Here is a 20,201-nt window from a genome sequence, read left to right on the forward strand (position 1 = left end):
TCCCCAATGACCAAGATCATACCAAAAAAAGACAAGAAATGCTCACTAACTCATGCAACATCAGTAGAGCTAGAAATAGAATTAATGTTTATAGTCAACTAGCCTTGGTCAGAAATGAAAAACAAAACAAGCATGCTTTAAGTTGAAGGAGTGAAGAAAACAAGGGTAATGTCTGCAGTTAGGTGAAGACCAAGGTTGTCTGGGTAATTGCAATTACCTTGATGCCATCTAAACAAGGCATTGAGAAAACAAGTAAATTGGAAATGGGAACGAAGATGAGTTGCCAGAAAGATGAAACAAAAGAACGTTGGAATACCCAGACCATGCAGTAACTATGGAGAGACAAAGAAAAAATTAACCCAAAGGTGGATGATTTTACTTCACAACTAGCCTGTTCTATTACAAGCTGGAAGTTTCCTGAAACAGTTGAACGTAACATAGTTTTGAGGGGTGCAGAAAATGAAATGCTGTCCCACAAACTTACACTGGGCATCTTTGGAATAGGCTAGGAGACAAAAAGCAGATAATAGCACTGGGTAGAGAATTAAATAATTAAAATTGGTGGCTTACTTGTTACCATTTAAACTGAATTAACAGAACTTTCTTTTCCAAGGCACAGGCTAATCCAACTGAAATATATCACAACTCCTTAGTCATCACTGGCACAATTTCTAGATCTTCCTACCTAATGTAGTGACGGTATCAATACCAGAAAGCTGCAAGTGGTGCATGCACTGGCTTATTTACTCCCTTTTAGGGTCATTGGTTGTGGGAAGTTCAGTTCCCATCTCATAAATATTTTCTTAAGATCAGAGGCAAAGATTTGAACTTGTAGATCATTTACAACAAGCTCAGTTACCTGCATGGCACACAATGGCACTTTCATTGTATGCTGGACAATGGACTAGCAGACCACAATTTGTGTGGCTTCTGAGCTGTGTGTCAGACATGGCTATAAGCAGCCCTGGGGTCCCACAGGGGACTGTATTGGCTCCCTTCCTGTTTACCCTGTATACCTTGGACATTTGATACAACACTGAGTCATGTCATCTGCACAAATTCTCTGATGACACAGCAACAGGTGGGTGTATAAACGGCAGACAGGAGAATGAATACAGGGCCCTGGTGGAGCACTTTGTCTTTCTGATGTGGAGCTGCAGATGATTCAGCTTGCATCATTTGACAAAGGAGATAGTGATGGACTTTAGTAAGATTAAGCCTGCACTACTCCATGTTACTACTAATGGTGAGGACATGGATGTGGTGAAGACCTACATGTACCTGAGGGTGCACCTGGATGACAGACTTGAGTGGAACACCAACAGAGGCTGTGGACAAGGGCTAGAATCTCCTCTACTTCCTGAGGAGACTAAGGTCCTGTGGAGTATGTAGGGCTCTCCTTCACATGTTCTATCAGTCTGTGGTTGCCAGTATAATCTTCTATGCAGTGATCTGCTGGGGCAATGGCACCAACACAGGTGATGCTAACAGACTTAAATTGAATAGAAAGGCTGGCTCTGTTATAGGAGTCAAACTGGACACAGTGAAGGCTATGGTAGAACAAAGGACCCTATGAAAATCCTAGCAATTCTGGACAATGTTTCACACCCTCTGCATGCCACCTTGACTGAACAGAGAAGCACTTTTAGTAACAGACTAAAGCAACTGTGCTGTTCCAAAGATAGATATATGTGGTTATTCTTACCCTCGGCCATTAGGCTCTAATAATGAGTCAACCTATAGCCAGGGAAGTGATGACCCTTTCTGTTAAGACTGCTCGTGGTAATTTTTATTCTTTCTTATTTCTCTTCTAGTATTTGTATATTTGTATATCTGTCCATTTGTAATGCTACTGTGAAACTATAATTTCCTATGGGATCAATGAAGTATCTATCACATTTCTGGTTTCAACTGAGGGTTCTATATTATTAATCCAGTACCATTACCACTATGTTACTATGCTTCATCATTTGATGCTTGACAGTCACAACTGGAAACATGAATGAACATCTCCTGCTGGAAGAAACAACATGCAAATTATCTTGCTCCTTTTCTCTCCCACTCCACCGCTGCCCCCCACCCTATCACTGGTCGACTTGACTGTTCAGACTGTAGGCAACTTAGCAAGATACAGTAACTGTACAAGAAGCAAGTCATTACAGAAAAGGTGCTTGCTAATTTAGCTTGTTCTCTACATCTCTGCAGAGCAAGGAGTCAGTTCTATTTTCTGTCCATCCATGTAAATCTGCACATTTACTCCATTTGTCTGTCTCTAATTCTTTTGAAACCATTAATCATTTCTGCTTCCATTACCAGGGAGTTTCAGGTCTCTATCACTCTCTGCATAAGAGCTCTTAGACCGCAAAGCCTTACATAAATAAATCCTAATTCTTGTACCATTTTTGTTTGTCTGCATTACCTAAAAATGTAATAATCTTATAACCTCTGTCAAATTTACTCTCAACATTATTGTGCCCAAAACATACCTAGATATCCTAAATAAACTTTAGGCAATATGGTGACCAGAATCAGTTTTAATATTACTAGCATATGTCGTGTTTTGTGGCAGCAGCATACTGCAATATGAAAAAATATAAAACTACGAGAAATATATAAAAAATTAAATTAGTGCAAAAAGAGAGCTAAGAAAAAATAGTAAACAGGTGTCCCCCACTTTACGAAAGTTTGCTTTACGCCACTTCACTTTTACGAAAGACCTACATAAGTACCTGTTTTCGCTAACCGAAAGAAATCCGAAGAGGATTTTCGCTTTTACTAAAAAAGGTGCCTGCTTTAAACTTGTCTTTACCCCGAGAAAGACTACCATGACCGTGAAGCCTTGTACGGGTAGATGTGTGCGCATGCGTGTACGTGCCGATTTTTCTCTAAATATCGATTTTGGCTAAATCTTCCCGATTCTGGTAAGTGAAACTATTCTGCACATACATTATTTCTACTTTATATAGGCTGTGTATTTATCATATCATTCCTGATTTTACTATATGTTAGTGTTATTTTAGGTTTTAATGTGCTATTTGGTATGATTTGGTAGGTTATTCTTTGGGTCTGGGAATACTAAAAATGTTTCCATAAAATAAATGGTAATTGCTTTGTCGCTTTACGCCATTTCGGCTTACAAAAGGTTTCATAGGAACACTCTACTTTTGGATAGCGGAGGAAACTTGTACATGGGTTTACTGACCATTCAGAAATCTGATGGCAGAGTTGAAAAAGCTGTTCACGAATTATTGAGTATGTGCCTTCAAGCTCGTGTACCTCCTCCTTGATGGTAGCAATGAAAAGAGGGCATGTCCTGCTTGATGGGGATCCTTAAGGATGAATGACACTTTTGGAGACATTGCCTTTTGAAGAGGTCCTTAATCCTGGGGATGCTAGTGCCCTTGATGGAGCTAGCTAAGTTTAAAACTTGCTGTAGCTTTTTCCAATCCCATGTAGTGGCCTCCTTAGCTGACGGTGATGCAATCAGTTAGAAAGTTCTCCATGATACAACTGTAGAAGTATCTGGTCACATATAAAGTCTCCTCAAGCTCCTTATGAAATATAGCTGCTGTCATGCTTTCTTTGTAACTGCATCAATATACTGGGCTCAGGATAGATCTTCATATATTGGCACTCAGGAACTTGAAATTGCTCAATCTTTCCACCGCTATTCCCTTGATGAGGATTGGTGCATATTCCCTTGAGTTCCCTTCCTGACGTCCACAATGAATTCCTTGGTCTTATTGACACTGAGTGCAAGAATGTGTACCACTCAACCAGCTGACCTATTTCACTCCTGTACGCCTTGTCATCATCTGAAATTTTGTCAATAGTTGTGTCATTAGCAAATTTATAGATGGTATTTGAGCTGAGACTAGCCACATAGTCATGGTGTAGAGAGGAGAGTAGTGGGCTAAACATACATCCTTGAGGTGCACCAGTGTTGACTGTCAATGAGGTGGAGATGTTATTTCCGATCCGCACTGACTGTGGTCTCCCAATGAAGAAGTTAGGATCCAGTTACAGAAGGAGGCATAAAAGCCCAGGTTTTGGAACTTGTTGATTAGAACTGAGGGTATAATAGTGTTGAATGCTGAGTGGTAATCAATAAATAGCAGCCTAATGTAGGTACATGTTGAGGACTACTTATCCAAAAGGTTTGGAACCAGAAGTGTTTCAGATTTGAGATTTTTTTTGGATTTTGGAATATATAATGGGATAGCTTGAGATCATCATAATTTCAGACACTTAAATTTATATGCTGCTGGTAAGCAGTGTTTTTCTTACACTTGTTCATCACATACATGTACTGATGCAGTTATTCAGCATGTTAGACTTTCATCAGTGACGATCTTGGCAAACTCAATGAATGTCTCTGCTGCTTTATGGTCAGATGTTTTATCACTACCACGATAGTGCAGCAGTTAACGCAACACTATTACAGCTTGCGCTATTCCACAGATCAATTTGTGCCGTTCTGTACTTCCCTCCCATGGAATGCAGGTGCTCCAGTTTCCTCCCACATTCCAAAGGTGTACCAGGTAGATTACCCGGTCATTGTAAATTTCCCACGATTCGACTAGGATCAATTGGGCTGTGGGGTTGCTAGAGTGGCGTGACTCGAAGGGCTGGAATGGCCTACGCTGCACTATCGTTACATAAATCTTAATTTTATGCCATGCCTTTTCTTAAATTTATGCAACCAGCCTGCTGATATTCACAATTACCTTTTTTTTGCTCGTTATATTAGATATTTTCTTGTTTCATGATGTTCACTAACACTAATTAATCCACTTTTTCAATACACAATCGAGATCTTCATTTTTCGCTTTATGCATTGTTTTTCCATTTTTCATTACATACGCAAGGTCTCTTCTCAGAATTGACTGGTGTACCTGTGCATCGCCTGGGAACCCTCCCAGCACCTTGTGGAATTTTCCATTTGTGACAGCTTGGCAGCACTAAAAAAAAATTCAGATTTCAGGGTATTCCAGATTTTAGAATTTTGGATAAGGGGTACTCAACCTGTATTTTTATGCTCCAGGCAATCCATGACTGAGTGGAAAGCAAGTACGATTACATCTGCTGTAGACCTGTTGTGCTGACAGGCAAATTGCAGCAGGTCCAGTTCCTTGCTCGGGCAGTTGACAACTCTGGTTGTGATCAACCAGAGCTGGATGCAATTCTCTGGTTATGGCCTAACTGGTGATTCACTAAGTGCTTCCTTTTACTTCTATTTTTGATTACAGCACTTTCATCAATGGACCCCAAGACCCATATTATTTGACTAACTAGTGAAAATTCCCTGCAACATTGAGAATCAAGCACATGAACACCCAGACCATCTATTAATTCACAACTTAAAATTATACCATGTCAATATTACCTTTCTTCGTCCCTTCTTAGAGCTAGGGTTGCCTACAGTACAGAAACTGGTTCTACATCTCACATTCATGATGACCTTAAGTATCCATTTATAGTAATCTTATTTTTTTTAATTCTCCCCTTATTCCTATCAACATTCCCAAATTCTTTCTTGTACATTAGTGACACTTTACAGTGACCAATGATCTTTGTGATATGTAAGGCAAACACAGAACCCAGAACAAAGCTACATGGTCATAGGGAGAAAAGTGTGAAGTATAGGGACAGCACTGAAGGTGAAAATTTAACTTGGGTTGCTGCAGCCATAAGGCTGCCATCTATTCGCTGCTAAAATATTTCACCTCACACTGTTAAATACCATCTGCCATTGACTGCCCTTTTTGCTAGCCTATATCCCATCGCAATTGCTTGGAATTAGTTTCACTGTTCACCACACTGAGGTTCAGGATCATAAGAAAATTGAAATTGCTATTTTCACAATGCTGCATCTAACATTCTCAAGTCCAGAAAAAAGATCATTTAGCGCAACTTTTTCTGTATTGAGCCTTTTTAAAAACCTTAACGTGCTCACTTTAGCTTCAACATGATAGTGAACACTTTACAAAAAATGTCAAATTAGCTGCAAAATAAAGTATTTTAAAAATGAGAATGAGTATCCACATCTGTAATAACCACAAAATATACAACCTTGGCACCTTCTTCAGAGTTCAAATGAACACAAACCCTCAAATCAATTATTCATTTACAATACCTATATTTTTATAGACATCAGGTATATGTGAAGAGTAAAATTTACATTTTCCAGCTAAATATACAACTCTAGGAGTTTTGTTCATAAAGTATTTGTTAAACATATACTTGAGATTAATGTTTACTGTGAAAGTCTGTTATATTAAGAGATAATAAAAATCTAAATATATAGAAGTAGATAAGGATAAAGATTAGCTTACAAAGATAGATAAAAATAACCAAAGAGGCATTGCTCATATAACAGGGAAGACACCAATAAAAGATGGAAAGAAACCAAACAGTCTGAAGGACAGTATGATGACACTTTCCTATCAGGATGTAACATTAATGACCACAAAAAGAAAGCTGGAAGGCAAAATTTGAAAACAGAATAAACCTTGGGGACTGAAATGACTGTCTATTCATTTCTACAGATGCTGTCTGGCCTGCTGAGTTCCTTGAAGATTGTGCGTGTTGCTTGGGGACTTGTGCGGACCAAATGAGCACCATTAAATGAAGTAAATTACAAAGGGTTTAGTGTATTTTTTTTTAAAAAATACTGTGCGCAGTTATTCTTTCCGACTCTGAAGAGAAAAGTACTCCAAGCTTCCAAATCACAAGTCACACAGCAAACAAGGCAAGAAAGTACTAACCTAGTAGTTTGAATACATGAAAAAGTAAAGTCCTCACAAACAACTTTAGAGTAATGAATCCTTGGCAAAATTAAGAGGGGCTAAGGAAGGAAACAAAATTTCCCAGGAGCAGGTGTAGTCCTCAATTATCTAAAATTTTCATACATGGAAAATGATTACAAAATAAGTGCAGTTAAAACCTGAGAAAAACAGTCTATTTGATCATTAACTTTACCCAGGTCAGGATGCAACTGCATTCTTGCTACAGACACACATCTTCTGTGATATTAGCATATCACAGGGACAACATCCCAAATAATATACCATCTTGCTTGAACAACATGCTTTGAACATGATCAAATAGGTGTTTGAAATTGCGTAAACACCCTGCGGGGAATGTCATACAACAACTCTGGACTGAACCAGTTCTGCACCACCTTCATAAAGTAACCAAGGATGTGGATATTGTTAACATTATCCACATCCAATCAAGGAAATTCAGCCATCAGCTGAAAGTCAGGCAGTCTGTCATGTTCACAGGCGTTACTTAAAGCACAATGTTTTCAACTTTTCCTTCCAACAACCCCATCATTTCATTTCATCCAGTCGGCACCTTAAACTACAATGTTGGAAAGCAAAAGAAAATTACCACAAACATACACCATGAATTAAACAATGCCATCTGTTGTTTGCTATAAATAGAAAGCAGCAGCAATAAATGAACAGTTATCTCCTGTAGAATGATTTTAGATTTTTTACTTACAATTGACCCCACCAGTAAGGTTAGCTCAACGTAAAATAATCCAATTATTCGGTTCAAAATGAAAGAGTCAAGTCTTGGATTTCACTTTGTGCAAGAGCAGCAAGGGGATAAAACATGTATGACATGGAAATTAGACAAAGCTTCTCATGACTAAATCTACAAACTGTGGAAAGTACCTGGTTCGTACAAACAAGCATATACTTCTCATTTCAGCTTTGCGATACCCCCACTGAAGGTCAAGGACCGAAAACTGAAACACAGAATATTTCAGTACGACTCTGAAAAAGTTCTACGCTTCACAGCTATTGAATTGGCTGTAAAGCACTTGATGCATTGAGTATGAAAACTGGATAAATTCAGTATTTTGTCTTTACTTGAAGTAAAAGTTCCATTTAATATTAAGCAAACACAATGAGATGAAGCAGCATTCGGCCAAATGAGAAAGCACATACAAGTGCAAGATGTGGAAATACAACAGACTGGAAAGAAAGTAGCTGCCAAGCTGCCTACTCCATTCATCAGATCAATACAGATCTTCAGGCTCATCCACTTTCCTGACAAGTCCCATGAAGTCACAAGGAGAGCACGGAAATGGACCTTGGGTACATTGAGCTTGTGCTGACCGTCAACCACCCATTTACATTAATTCTCTTTTTAAAATCCTCTGATTTCTCACCAACTTCCTGAGATTCAATGACCTGCACTAATTACACACTTGAGCCACTTACAGTGACCAATTAATCTATAACCCTCAGCCTGAAGATACGAGAAGAAAGCAGAGTACCCAGAAGTAACATGTATTGTCACGGGAAAAATGTGCAAACTCTGCACAGACAGCACTTGTAGTCAGAACTGAATCCAAATCTGTGACTCTGTGGTGAGTCAGCTCTACTATCTACTGGTTTTCCACCCAACACATCTTTCCCCTAGATTCCATAAATGTCATCAACATCAGCCTTAAATATTGCTTAATAACCACAAAGACAACTTTAAACACTCAATTTGCATAAAGCTCTTCAGAACTTCAATGCTGAATATTCAACCTACTATCCTGAAACTGTAGCCCCAGTTCTAGACTCTACTGCCAATGGAAACTACTTTTCCCACATACACCTATTCAAAATCGTTCAGAATCTTGTGTTTCAGTAAGGTAATTTATCATGCTTCACAACAGAGGATATAGGCCCTTGCTATCCAATTCTTCCTCAGGAGGATGAGTGCTCCATTCTAAGAGTGGCGTCAGTATATTTTGAATACAAAGCCTGAATTTCTTGTGTTGTCTCCTTGAAGGCCCTAGCACTACATCAAGACTTCCTGACTCAAATTTAGCCTATGAAGGTACTGCTGGCAAAACCACATAACAGCTTTCTGATTCATACAAGCATACCCAAGTCTCTCTGAGCATTTTATAATTTCTCTTCATTTTAAAAATAATGTATTTCTGACCACAGTGAATAACTTCATTTTTACATATGACACTCCATCTGCCCACCATCGACATGCCATTACAATCGTGTCCTCCGCACTTTCCCACACAGTTTTATCATGAATCCAATTTTATTATTGAGAATAGAAATTCCTTCAAACTAATGACCAGGCTATAAACAGCCTAAGACCAAACTCTGATCTTTGTTGCACCCCCTACTACACACCTACATATATAAACACATACAACTCAGATTCATTCTTGTGGGCATACTCAACAAATCTATAATAGATTAATAACCATAACAGAATCACCACCTTGGACTTACAACCAGTGTGCAAAAGACAAACTGCAATTACAAAAAAGAAATAATAAATAAACAATAAAATATAGAGAACACGAGATGGAGTCCTTGAAAGTGTTGTTGGACCATTTGAATGATGGTGCGAGTGAACTTATCCCCTTTGGTTTAAGAGCCTGTTGGTTAAGGGATATTAACTGTTCCTGAACCTGGTTGGTGGTGTGTATCCTGAGGTTCCTGTAGCTTCTTCCTGATAGCAGCAGTGAGAAGAGAGTGTGGCCTGGGTAATGGGGGTTCCCTGATGATGGATGCTGCTTTCCTGTGACAACACTACATGTAGATGTGCTCAATAGTGGGGAGGGTATTTAGTACATTAATAGAATGTACTAAATGAATCTTAGAAAATGGGAAAGTTAGAGTGTTAATAATCATTTTTCACAAAATTCCATAGAATTAAAAACTGCACCTTCAGATCAGAAAGATTACTACAAGGAAAGACTGAAAGGAGAAATCAGGTATTCACAGAGCTATTGGCTTAACACTAGTTTTGGCGAGCAAGTTAAAATCCATCAGTGAATGAGCAATTAGATGATCACAGTCTTGTCAAGATTAGTGGAACAATGTAGTTAACTAGTCGAACTGCTCAAGGTCATGATGGAAAGGGAATGCTGTCGATACAGAGTAGCAATAAAATATTTAACAAGTTTCTGTTCAAGGTAAAACAAATCTTGTGATGTAGACAGGTAATTGTGGGAGAAAAGCAGAATCATAAACTTGTCTGATTAAACAGCAAAACCTTGCACAGGGAAGAGTATTCAGAACATCTGAATACCGAGTCTTGATGAAGGGTTGGCCCAAAATGTCGACTCATCATTCCTTTCTATCAATGTTGCCTCAGCCTCCGACTCTGCCGTTCCTTTGGATTCATCAGCTGCGTGAAAAGTGGGAGTCTGCTACATGGGCAGCAACTTGCTCTCCATATCACACTGCACTGACTTGCATATGACAGCTAGGACACAACATCCATGGTCAATCAGAACTAACAGAAGCTTCACATATGTTGCTGTCTTCCTCCAGCATTTTGTGTTACTCTGGATATCAAGCAACTGCAGAATTTCTTGAGTTCAGACTACTGTATCTGACAGTGCTGGGTTGCTGAAACAGCTGGATCATATAGCACTATCCCCATTTTCTACTCCATAATAGATACATGTCCAAAATTTATTTCTCCTCATCAAACCTTTTTGCAATTTGAACTCTATTTGACAACCTTAATCTTCCATGCTACAAGAATGACTTGAAATAACACTCAATTAACTTCAAACCAGAACAAACATCCACCAAGGTTTGATTTTTTTCCCCCTCCCAGACCTGGAATATATTAAGTAAATATCAATGTACTGGAAGTCACATAGAAGAGTGTAATTTCAGAAATCTACCTAGAGACCAACTTCAAAACTGGAGCTGGAAACATGACTTACTTTCAAAAGTCCCATGGTCCTCTGATTAATAAAGAAACTTACTGCTGTTTTAGAACTAATGACAAATGAATATCATATTCACAAATATGTTATTGATTATTAAAGTGCCTTTTCCTGAGGCCAAACTCCTTTTTTAGCAAATTAAGTATCATATCTGTTCCAAGGACAGACCCCTTTAAGATGATCCCCTCATTAACATTTTGCACATTATAAAAAAAGATTTTTTAACCCTGCGCCCTGAGAAGATCAATAGTACTCAAACAAAAGCTGTGGATGTGTTCAATTCTGAGACTTAACAGCCAAGAATTTTGGTAGAGCTAATTACGCCAAGGATTTTGGCATACTGTTGGACTTGAGAGTTACTTGGTTGTGTTTCAAAATATTTTGCCTAGGAAGTGGCTGAAAGTGCAAGGTCATAATACCTTAAGAAAATGGGCCCTTCAGCATAAAGTCAAAGTTTATGTTATTATCAAAGTACATATATGTCACTATATACAACCCTGAAATTAATTTCCCTGTGGGCATTTTCAGCAAATCTATAGAACAGTAACTATAACAGGATCAATGAAAGATCAACTAGAGTGCAGAAGGCAACAAACTGCGCCAATGCAAATATAAATAAACAGCAATAAATAACGAGAACATGAGATAATAAGATAGAGTTGTTAAAGTGAGATAATTGGTTGTAGGAATATTTCAATGATGGGGCAAGTGAGTGTAGTTATCCCCTTATATTCAAGAGCCTGATGGTTGAGGGGTAGTAACCATTCTTGAACCTGGTGGTGTGAGTCCCAAGGCTCCTATTATACCTTCTAGCTAATGGCAGAAGCGAGAAGAGTCATTCATGTCAACTGAACACACTAACATGTGTATCTGAGCAGGTCCCATTTCCTGTGTTTGGCACATACATTTTGTACTCAGAAGTGATACACAAGGTGGCGGCTTATTAGGACATTGGCGAATGACGGGGCCTAGAATACATCTCTGACCCAAGCAATCAAAGGGCCACAAAATAAGCAGAGGGAGGATGTTAGTTACATAAAACAGAACAAATCTAATCCCAATAGCAAGAGCACACACATGCATAAACAAAATTTTTAAAAAACAATAAAACAATATTTTAAATGTAAATAAACTTATTAAAACTATTAACCTGAAGAATACTACACACTTGCATTAATTGCTGATTTTCTGGGCATGAGGTGTTCAAAGTACCATATTTCACCATATACAACACTGAAATTCTTTTTCTTATGGACAATCACAGAAAATACAAAGAAACACAACAGAACCAATGAAAGACCACACCCAACTGGACAGAATCCAAAGTGCCAAAAAGACCCCAAACTGTACAAATACAAAAGGAAAATAATGAAGAAATAAAATAATAATAAATAATATAGCAATAGAGAACATGAGATTAAGAGTAATTGAAAATGAGTCCACAGTCATTGATGACTGGACTCTTGCTCCTGTACCTTCTCCTGATGGCAGTAGCGAGAAGAGAGCATGACCCTGGTGGTGGAGGGTTCTCGATGATGGATGCTGCTTCACTGCAAAAGTGTAAATGTGCTCAATGGTGGGGAGGGTTTTACCCGTGTTGGTCTGGGCCATATCCACTACTTTTGTTAAGATTTCCATTCAAGGGCATTGGTGTTTCCATACCAGGCATGATGCAACCAGTCAATATACTCTCCACCACACATCTACAGAAGTTTGTCAGAGTTTTAGATAACATGCTGAATCTTCGCAAACTTCTAATAAAGTAAAGGGTGCTGCTGTATTTTCTTCGCAATGGCACTTACGTGCTGGGCCCAGGGCAGATCCTCTGAAATAACTCTGAGGAATTTAAAGTTGCTGATTCTTTCCACCTCTGATCCCCCAATGAAGACTGGCTCATGGGCCTCTGGTTTCCTTCTCCCAAAGTCAATGATCAGTTAGAAACACAGAAAACCTACAGCACAATACTGGCCCATCAGCCCACAAAGTTGTGCCGAACATGTCCCTATCTTAGAAATTACTAGACTTACCTATAGCCCTCTATTTTACTAAGCTCCATGTCCCTATCTAAAAGTCTCTTAAAAGACCCTATCATATCCACCTCCACCACCATTGCTGGCAGCCCATTCCATGCACTCACCACTCTGAGTAAAAAAATGTACCCCTGACATTTCCTCTGTACCTACTCCCCACCACCTTAAGCCTGTGTCCTCTTGTGGCAACCATTTCAGCCCTGGGAAAAAGCCTCTGACTATCCACACGATCAATGCCTCTCATCATCTTATACACCTCTATCAGGTCACCTCTCATCCACCGTCGCTCCAAGGAGAAAAGGCAGAGTTCACTCAACCTATCCCCCAGGGCACAACTGCTCAACACAAAAGGACATGGCTTTTAAGGTAAGGGGTGGAAAGTTCAAGGGGGATATTAGAGGAAGGTTTTTTACTCAGAGTGGTTGGTGTGTGGAATGAACTGCCTGAGTCAGTGGTGGAGGCAGATACACTAGTGAAATCTAAGAGACTACTAGACAGGTATATGGAGGAATTTAAGGTGGAGGATTATATGGGAAGCAGGGTTTAAGGGTCAGCACAACATTGTGTGCCGAAGGGCCTGTACTGTGCCGTATTGTTCTATGGTCTATTCTCATTAGGCATACTCCCCAATCCCAGCAACATCCTTGTAAATCTCCTCTGCACCCTTTGTATGGCTTCCACATCCTTCCTATAGAGAGGCGACCAGAATTGAGCACAGTACTACAAGTGGGGTTTGACCAGGGTCCTATACAGCTGCAACATTACCTCTCGGCTCCAAAATTCAATTCCACGATTAATGAAGGCTAATACACCGTACGCCTTCTTAACCATAGAGTCAACCTGCGCAGCTGCTTTGAGCATCCTATGGACTTGGACCCCAAGATCCCTCTGATCCTCCACACTGCCGAGAGTCTTAACATTAATACTATATTCTGCCATCATATTTGACCTACCAAAATGAACCACTTCACACTTACCTGAGTTGAACTCCATCTACCACTTCTCAGCCAGTTTTGCATCCTATCAATGTCCCCCTGTAACCTCTGACAGCCCTCCACACTATCCACAACACCCCCAACCTTTGTGTCATCAGCAAACTTACTAACCCATCCCTCCACTTCCTCATCCGTCACTTATAAAAATCATGAAGAGTAAGGGTCCCAGAACAGATATCTGAGGCACCCCACTGGTAACTGACCCCCATGCAGAATATGACCCGACTACACCACATTTTGCCTTCTGTGGGCAAGCCAGTTCTGGATCCACAAAGCAATGTTCCCTTGGATTCCATGCCTCTTTACTTCCTCAAAAAGTCTTGCGTGGGGTACCTTATCAAATGCCAAGCTGAAATCCATATACAAGGCTCCTTGGTCTTGCTGACATTGAGTGAGAGGTTGAGTGAACAGCCAATGAAATGGCCATTTGCTGTTAACATGTTGTGATGGTAGGCAAATTGGAGTGGATTCAAGTCGTTTCTCAGGCAAGAGTTGATGTTTCATCACCAATCTCTTAAAACACTTCACAATGGATGTAAATGCTGGAGGACAGTATCACTAAGGCAGGTTACCACATTCTTCTTAGGGACCAGTATAACTGAAGCCTGCTTGAAGCAGGTAGATTCCAGACTGCCAAAGTGGGAGGTTAAAGATATTAATGAACACTCCAACCAGTTGATCAGCACAAGTCTTTATTACTGGACCAGGTGTCTCACCTAGGCCGAAGCTTTCCATGTATTCACCCTCCTGAAGAATGCTCTCATGTTGGCCTCAAGAGTGAAATCACAGGATCATTGAGAGCTGTGGGAGTTCAAGGTGCATCTATGCTTTGAAATGTAAAATGAACAGAGAAGGCACTGGTCACCCATGTTGCTTGGTTTAACTTTTTAAGACGGTGATAGCACCCAATCCTTGCCACAGCTGTCGAGCAACCTTCAGTGAGTCAAGTCTGTTCCAGAATTGACATTTCACACATGAGACGGCTCTCAGAAGATCACACCTGGTTCTCTTGTATTTCACCTGGTCACCAGAACTGAGTGCCACAGATAGGGCCTTCAGCAGATTGCAGATCTCATGGCTCATCCGGGGCTTCTGGTTGGAGAAGAGAGTGATCTTGTGAGGACACACTAGTCTATCACTGTTTTAAAGAAATCTGTGACAACTGTGGTGCATCTGTTCAGATAATCTGATGAGTCCTTGAATATGGCCTAACGGGCCAACTAGAAGCAATTCTGTAGCAGCTGCTCCTCTGCCTCCCATGGCCACCTTTGTTGTCCTCATCTCTGGAACCTTGCTATTTAGCCCCTACTTGTACGCAGGCATGGGGAAGATAGTCAAGTGATCAGATTTCCCCAAAATGTGGTCTAGGCATTCCTAATCGAAATATAGCAGTGGTCGAGTGTGCAGGGGCTCATAGCTCCGCAGGTGACATGTTGATGATAATTGGGCAGAGATTTCTTCAAACAAGCCTAATTGAAGTCCCTAACAAAGATTTGAAAAGTGTCTGGGTAGTACGTTTCTTGTTTGCTGATGGCAGCACTCAGTACCTCAAATGTCTGCCTAGCGTCAGTCTTTGGCAGTATGTATCCCTCAGCAAGAATCAGAGAACTCTCCAGGTTAGTAGAAAGGTCAGCACAAAATCATTAGATCTTCCAGGTCAAGGAAACAAGAATGGAACAAGACTGCCGTGTCCAAGCATCACAGAGTTTATCATGAAACACAGACCTCCACTTTTTGCCTTCTCTGAATCAGCACTCCAGACCATCCTGTGTATCGAGAAGCCTCTTGTGTCTTAACGATGTATCCAGCACATCTGGAACGAGCCACATCTCCACGAGAAACAGAATGCAGCAATTCCTCATTTCACTCCAATACAGCAGTGTTGGTTATTCTTACAATTCTGCAGAAATAGCTGACAACTTCTAGTCAATTAATGTTCACTATGAAAAATCACAAATGCCAGCATTGTGTGCTGTAATGGAAATATATTGCTATCAAAGGAGATGTAAGGTGTTCTTTCCCTCTGCTAGCATGCAGGTCACCCGGTGGGCAAGGTGTACACTTAATTAGCTCCCCGATCAGGGTCAAGTGAAGCCATGGAGGCAGGTGGCGGATGGTCGTATGAACAGCTGGTACATATCACAAGTTCTGGTTATGCAACCACTGATGCCTGACTAACAATACTCTTCAGAGATGGCTGGGGTCACCCATCTTGTAATGACACTGCATAGGAGGCAATGGCAAATCATTTCTGTAGAAACATTTGCCAAGAACAATCAAGGTTTCTGTGACCATGATTGTTCACTTCGTACGACACTTCACATAATGATGATGAGGAGTGTCAGCAAACCAGCCAATGGTAACTCATTGGGACTACTTCCTCAACTAAAAATGGTATGTTTAACATGGAGAAAAATCCTATCGTTCTTAAGGCCCACTAGGTCCATGCCAACTTCCAGTAGAGCAGCCTCCTCGGTCCTCCAACTTCTTTGCCCTTTAGATAACCCATTCTCTTCCACCTGCCCTTTAAATGCCATGTAGTTATCTGCCATTTACCTGCACTGAAGGGCAATTTTAGGTAGCCATTTAACCTAACACTTGTGCTACCATGCCAGCCAATCACACCCTGGTGGTGTTATTTTTAATTCGCTACCTTTCAGACACATACAGGCAAAAACTAGAAGAGACCCAATTGTAGACTGCTATCGTTCCAACTTAATGAAGCTAACAGGCAAATCAAAACTTGATAAATACAGAGATTCACATTACAGTCACACTGAAATGGGGGGGAAAATGGCACATCCTTATGTGTACATGATTACGGAATCTCATTCTTAAACACTTGAATTGGTGGCACTAACTTCTACCCTGGAAGGCTGCTATTTTAAACCCTACAATGGGCACAATCATATAGACTTGGCTGACATTTCAGTGAAGTTAGGAGAGACTTCTCCTTTGCCAGATTCAGTTCTTCTCGTTGACTTTTTTTTTATTTAACTTGGAAAAGCTTCAAAAATCTGTTTCAGTTTTAACTCTCAAAAGCCTTCAACTATCCATAGGGGGAAAAAAAAGACAAAATTCAAACAATAAGCAGACCAACCTCCCTGTTCTCACTCGAACTGCCATTTTGTACATGGATAGACTGGACACATAAAACTGCACATGGACACTAAACAAGTATTAGATACAATTGCTGATTCTGTAAGATCACCAGCAGTCTAACTTAAGGGAAAAATGAACAGAGGCAGAACTGAGTGAGCATATCTACTTTATGCTACTTATCTACTTTAAAATTAAACTATATTCTAATTAAAGCTCTGATGAAGTATCTTTCAACATATACTGTTTCACAAACAGATAGAATGCCCATGCCTATACTATACACAGCAGGTTTTTGTTTCAAAACCTTAATTGTGCCAAGGTTTATGCTGAGAAAGCTACAATCAACATCTTTCTATTGAACCTGTTGTTTAGAACTGTGTTTTGAACAGTGCTAAATAAACAGTGATACATCTGTCCGAAGCAGCAGCTGCAATCATTTAGGCTCTGCAGGCATTACATTCCCATCCACACAATTACAACAGCACTATTTGTACAAAAGTACCACTGTAGTGTAATGTTTTTGAGTGTTAGATGGTATTTTACAATAGTTTCTGATATTGACAATTAAACCTCTTCCTTGAAGATATGCCCACAAGAGCAAATACACTTTGGTCATAATTTCTAAAATTAGCATCTAAGAAATTTGGTTAAGAAAGGCAAGATAAGCCCCAAGAAACTGGGAATATCTTGTGTTCATTGTATCATGATGTATTCATTACCAAATAAGGGAAAAAAGTCATTTTACTATCCTTGAAATGTTACAGTTGAGTCAACCACTACGGTCTGCTGGAAATGTGTTGCGCACAAGCAGGCACGAAGCTGATGGGGAATCGTAAGCAGGGAACCTGCAACCAAGCGACCATACCCGAATGTAGCAACAGCTTTCAGAGAGAAAATGGCAGTGGAACAAAATGACATATACACAGGCACTGTGTGCTTTAATAGGAAGATCTAAATTGAGAAAATACGTCTTTCAAAATCAGTATCCGAGGGCAGGGCCAGTGAAGCCAAGGGCAACAATTGCGACCTCGGCCCCCAATCAGAAAATTGCCCAGGTATGCAGAAAATGCAATTATCCAGAGTTCACAGTTACAAGGCCACCTTGGCCTGCTCTCTACTTTGTATTCACCAATTGGCATTCCACTAAAAAACTGAGTGGCATGCTAATCGACAGAGGATTAAAGGAGAATTATGAAGAAATTTTTTTGCCCGCTAGGTGATGGGGCCTGGAATCCAATGCCTAAAAAGACGTTGCACAACCCACACATTCATAAAAATATTCATATAATCTACAGAATATTAAATTATTTTAAGGTTAAAGCCCAAGCACTGTGTAGTGACATCAGTATGAATAGCTTTTATTAAATTGACACGCACACAATGGCTAAATGACCCCCTGTTCTGCAACTTCGCAGGATTCTATGTCCCACTAGCTGACAATTACCCTTTTCTTTTACAAAAGGAAGAATAGTTTCTTCACATAATTTCTAAACAGAATCTACTTTCTACTAAAGTACTCCCGAAACTATGCAGCCAAACTATAATTACCAAACAAAATACCTTAGATACAATGACTAAGTACATTGTGCAGTTCTTAACCAACCTACCAACACACCTTCAAGAGTTATATAGCTTCATACAAACTGATAATTAGGTTGCTGGCAATATCAGCTCATTTTCCCCCAACACCCAATTTATCAAGCTTTCCCACCAAAATAGTTTAGCAAAACAAAAGGCTTTCTTTTATTTCACCATGTTAAACTCCAAGACTTTTTCCCTTTGAAACATAAAGTACATCAGAACAATTGCAAATTAAATCCACCTGTAACGGGGGGGGGGGGGGGGGGGGGGGGGGGGGGGGGGGAGAGAGGAGAGAAGAGCTGGAAATTGGTGGAAGCAGGGTTAAAAAAACCCATAGCATGCTAAGAATTCCTAAAAAGTTAATATCATGCAGACCTAGACAGTCTCCTAAGGATTGGACAGTGAAGCTCTGCATGTTTCCTCCACCGAAGAGACTATTCCCCACTCCCTCCACACACAACAAAAAAAACATTTTAATGATTTACACTGAAGACATTCACCCACCAAAACTTAAGAGTCAGGTAATAACTCGGACAAAAATGCATTCGGTTAATCTGGAGTTGAGTCCAGACTCTTGAACACAAACACAGACAAATACCAAATTTAGTAAGATTTTGTACAATGGGTGCGCAGGGAGGGGATAACGACACTCAGCATTTTTAAACAGCACATTAAGGCAATCGCTCCTGGAAAAGCGGGAAAGGGATAATTTTGTCTCCGAAATAAACAATAAAGAACACTTTACAGGAGAGAGTTCATGTCATTAACTTCGCTTCCGCTCTCAGCTCAGTCACCATTTTTATACCTTAAAATTGTCCTCAGGAACGAAGCTGCCCACCTAGCTAGAGCCCCCTCCCTCCCAGTTCAGAAAGGGAGCAGATAGCCACCTCCCTCTCACCCAGCCATCCACCATTGGGACCCACATGAACTCCCAGCCTCACCCGAAACACGGGCGAATGGAACCCTCAGTCCAGAGACAGTGCCTGGGAGCCGCCGCCGTGGGGGTGACTGAGGGACAGACACATGGACGGCGGGGAGCGGGTAGAAGACAAGGGGAAGACAGGCCGCATCAGGGGGCGGGAAGGTGGAGACCCCCACCCGGGATCTCAACACCTCCCCGGACACGGTCTCTCCAAAAGCTGAGCAGGAGGGGAGGCGCAGCAAGACAGGAGGCCGGCGTAAGGCCCCACTGCTGCCTCTCCGGCTTTGGAGAGGGCAAGCCGATGTGAAAAGTAGAAATTTTGCTCGCGTTATTTTAATGCCGCCGCCCGCGGGACGAATGCCCCGAGCCGGGCCGCACTCACCCTCCAGCAGTCGGGCGATCAGACTGTCCACATTCAGCTCACCGTCCGCCATCTTACCGCCAGCCCGAGACAGTGAGAGCGACTTAACCCCGTGTGTGCCGGGAGGAGCGATGGTTAACCCCGTGTGTGCCAGAGGGAGGAGCGATGGTTAACCCCGTGTGTGCCAGAGGGAGGAGAAATGGTTAACCCCGTGTGTGCCAGAGGGAGGAGCGAGGGTTGACCCTGTGTGTGCCAGAGGGAGGAGCGAGGGTTGACCCTGTGTGTGCCAGAGGGAGGACCCCGTGTGTGCCGGGAGGAGCGAGGGTTAACGCTGTGTGTGCCAGAGGGAGGGTGGAATAATTCTGTGTGCGCAGGGGTTAGGGGTGGAGTAACCCTGTATGTACCAGAGGGAGAGAAGAATAATCTTGTTTGTGCAGGGGTTGGGGGGGGGGGTGGAGTAACCCTGTGTGTACCAGAGGGAGAGAAGAAT

At 41.0% G+C, this 20,201-nt stretch overlaps 1 protein-coding gene across 1 annotated transcript in view; it reads right to left on the reverse strand.

The window, feature by feature from the left end:
• ppp1cb (protein phosphatase 1, catalytic subunit, beta isozyme) overlaps window positions 1–19,866 on the reverse strand; it is a 117,446-nt gene extending 97,580 nt beyond the window's left edge. Inside the window, exon 1 of the mRNA XM_073056018.1 lies at window positions 19,733–19,866. Coding sequence (XP_072912119.1) covers window positions 19,733–19,784 — 52 coding nt within the window. The 5' untranslated portion in view covers window positions 19,785–19,866. The remainder of the gene's footprint in view (window positions 1–19,732) is intronic.
• Window positions 19,867–20,201: the final 335 nt, after the last annotated feature.

Source organism: Hemitrygon akajei, chromosome 9, assembly GCF_048418815.1.
Source record: "Hemitrygon akajei chromosome 9, sHemAka1.3, whole genome shotgun sequence".
Classification (NCBI taxonomy): Eukaryota; Metazoa; Chordata; class Chondrichthyes; order Myliobatiformes; family Dasyatidae; genus Hemitrygon; species Hemitrygon akajei.